We start from the raw sequence: 3,352 nt of genomic DNA on the forward strand, positions 1-3,352 counted from the left end.
ATTAGCCCAGGTGCTATGGACTGTTCCACAAGGAAGGCATCACTTCATCTCCATTCCTCGACAGCCAATGACGCGATCAGATCCCACGGAGCGAGTCTGATCCCTTTCCATTCAGGAGGGTCGTGGGGCTGAGCAGAAATTTTCTCCAATTAAAAATTGGGGAAACCGAAGCCGTTGTTTTCGGTTCCCGCCACAAACTCCGTTCCCGAGCCACTGACTCCATCCCTCTCCCTAACATCTGTCGAGGCCGAACCACACTGTTCGCAACCTTGGTGTCATAATTGACCCTGAAATGAGCTTCCGACCGCATATCCGCAGCATAACAAAGACCACCTATTTCCACCTCCGTAACATCGCCCGTCTCCGCCCTTGCCTCAGCTCATCCGCCGCTGAAACCCTCATCCAAGCCTTTGTTACCTCTAGACTTGACTATTCCAACCCACTCCTGGCTGGCCTCCCACATTCCACCCCACATAAACTTGAGGTCATCCAAAACTCGGTTGTCCCCGTGTCCTAACTCGCACCAAGTCCCGCTCACCATCCCCTGTTGCTCGCTGACCTACATTGCCTCCCGGTCCTGCACCGACTCGATTTTATAATTCTCATCCTTGTTTTCAAATCCCTCCGTGGAACTCGCCCCCTCCCTATCTCTGTAATCTCCTCCAGCCCCACAATCCCCCGCCCGCCCCCCACGGATCTCTGCGTTCCTCCAATTCTGGCCTCTTGCGCATCCCCCGATTGTATTGGCTCCCGATTCAATCAAATAGCGAAAGAGAAACACAAAGTCTTCTGCAAGGTTTTTATTGTAACAGCGAGATTGAATTCGGTACAAGTCCGGGCCCTGTGTCCACTCAGATAGGAAACTCCCGCGGTGCAGGGGAAGGGCCGAGGCCCCACGGTGCAGGGACACCAGGGGAAGGGCCGAGGCCCCACGGTGCAGGGACACCAGGGGAAGGGCCGAGGCCCCATGGTGCAGGGACACCAGGGGAAGGGCCGAGGCCCCATGGTGCAGGACACCAGGGGAAGGGCCGAGGCCCCATGGTGCAGGACGCCAGGGGAAGGGCCGAGGCCCCATGGTGCAGGACGCCAGGGGAAGGGCCGAGGCCCCATGGTGCAGGGACACTAGGGGAAGGGCCGAGGCCCCACGGTGCAGGGACACCAGGGGAAGGGCCGAGGCCCCACGGTGCTGGACACCCGGGGAAGGGCCGAGGCCCCACGGTGCTGGACACCTGGGGAAGGGCCGAGGCCGCACGGTGCAGGACACCCAGGGAAGGGCCGAGGCCCCACGGTGCTGGACACCCAGGGAAGGGCCGAGGCCCCACGGTGCAGGACACCGGGGGGAGGTCCGAGGCCCCACGGTGCAGGGACACCAGGGGAAGGGCCGAGGCCCCACGGTGCTGGACACCCGGGGAAGGGCCGAGGCCCCACGGTGCTGGACACCTGAGGAAGGGCCGAGGCCCCACGGTGCAGGGACACCAGGGGAAGGGCCGAGGCCCCACGGTGCTGGACACCTGGGGAAGGGCCGAGGTCCCATGGTGCTGGACACCTGGGGAAGGGCCGAGGCCCCACGGTGCAGGGACACCAGGGGAAGGGCCGAGGCCCCACGGTGCAGGGACACCAGGGGAAGGGCCGAGGCCCCACGGTGCAGGGACACCAGGGGAAGGGCCGAGGCCCCACGGTGCTGGACACCTGGGGAAGGGCCGAGGTCCCATGGTGCTGGACACCTGAGGAAGGGCCGAGGCCCCACGGTGCAGGGACACCCGGGGAAGGGCCGAGGCCCCACGGTGCTGGACACCTGGGGAAGGGCCGAGGTCCCACGGTGCAGGACACCTGGGGAAGGGCCGAGGTCCCACGGTGCAGGACACCTGGGGAAGGGCCGAGGCCCCACGGTGCAGGGACACCCGGGGAAGGGCAGAGGCCCCACGGTGCAGGGACACCAGGGGAAGGGCCGAGGTCCCATGGTGCTGGACACCTGGGGAAGGGCCGAGGCCCCACGGTGCTGGACACCTGAGGAAGGGCCGAGGCCCCACGGTGCAGGGACACCCGGGGAAGGGCCGAGGCCCCACGGTGCTGGACACCTGGGGAAGGGCCGAGGTCCCATGGTGCTGGACACCTGGGGAAGGGCCGAGGCCCCACGGTGCAGGACACCGGGAGAGGGCCGAGGCCCCACGGTGCAGGACACCGGGAGAGGGCCGAGGACCCATGGTGCAGGGACACCAGGGGAAGGGCCGAGGCCCCACGGTGCTGGACACCAGGGGAAGGGCCGAGGCCCCACGGTGCTGGACACCAGGGGAAGTGCCGAGGCCCCACGGTGCAGGACACCGGGAGAGGGCCGAGGCCCCACGGTGCAGGACACCGGGGGAGGGCCGAGGCCCCACGGTGCAGGACACCAGGGGAAGGGCCGAGGTCCCACGGTGCAGTGGAAGGGCCGAGGCCCCACGGTGCAAGACACCAGGGGAAGGGCCGAGGTCCCACGGTGCAGGGGACACCAGGGGAAGGGCCGAGGCCCCACGGTGCTGGACACCAGGGGAAGGGCCGAGGGCCCACGGTGCAGGGCACCAGGGACAGTTCTGAGACTCTTCCACTCCAGACTGTGTGTGGGGGTGCGGTCGGAGGGAGGGGCAGGATTAGCGGGGTTTTTCCAAGTGCTGTCTGTACAGTCGGCAGCACTGAATCCCGAAGGGTCCTAGGAACCGCTGACTGGTGGCCTCTCATCCAAGAATCGTCTCAGCTTGCTCGGGTAGTCGGTCATCACACCACTCGCCCCGTATTCAAAAGCCCTGGTGTAATCCCCTTCCTCGTTCAACACCCAGAAATAGACCTGTAACACACGAGGAAACAGACCGCACACTGTCAGGGTAATGTAGAGGGAGCTCTGTATTGTACCTGTCCCGGGAGCGCTCGATGCTGACACTGGGTATAAAGTGGGGGTACACTGTCAGGGTAATGTAGAGGGAGCTCTGTATTGTTCCTGTCCATGGGAGCACTCGATGCTGACACTGGGTATAAAGTGAGGGGTACACTGTCAGGGTAATGTAGAGGGAGCTCTGTATTGTACCTGTCCCAGGAGTGCTCGATGCTGACACTGGGTATAAAGTGGGGGTACACTGTCAGGGTAATGTAGAGGGAGCTCTGTATTGTACCTGTCCTGGGAGCGCTCGATGCTGACACTGGGTATAAAGTGGGGGTACACTGTCAGGGTAATGTAGAGGGAGCTCTGTATTGTACCTGTTTCGGGAGCGCTCGATGCTGACACTGGGTATAAAGTGGGGGTACACTGTCAGGGTAATGTAGAGGGAGCTCTGTATTGTACCTGTCCCCGGGAGCGCTCGATGCTGACACTGGGTATAAA

General features: G+C 63.7%; 1 protein-coding gene across 1 annotated transcript in view; it reads right to left on the minus strand.

Moving 5' to 3' along the window:
- Nucleotides 1-785: 785 nt before the first annotated feature.
- LOC147094632 (lysophospholipase D GDPD3-like) overlaps nucleotides 786-3,352 on the minus strand; it is a 51,294-nt gene continuing 48,727 nt past the window's right edge. Inside the window, exon 6 of the mRNA XM_085974462.1 lies at nucleotides 786-2,821. Coding sequence (XP_085830588.1) covers nucleotides 2,687-2,821 — 135 coding nt within the window. The 3' untranslated portion in view covers nucleotides 786-2,686. The remainder of the gene's footprint in view (nucleotides 2,822-3,352) is intronic.

The sequence above is a fragment of the Somniosus microcephalus genome, unplaced genomic scaffold (genome assembly GCF_052327205.1).
Source record: "Somniosus microcephalus isolate GS21.2 unplaced genomic scaffold, FLI_Smic_1.0 unresolved_chr1, whole genome shotgun sequence".
Classification (NCBI taxonomy): Eukaryota; Metazoa; Chordata; class Chondrichthyes; order Squaliformes; family Somniosidae; genus Somniosus; species Somniosus microcephalus.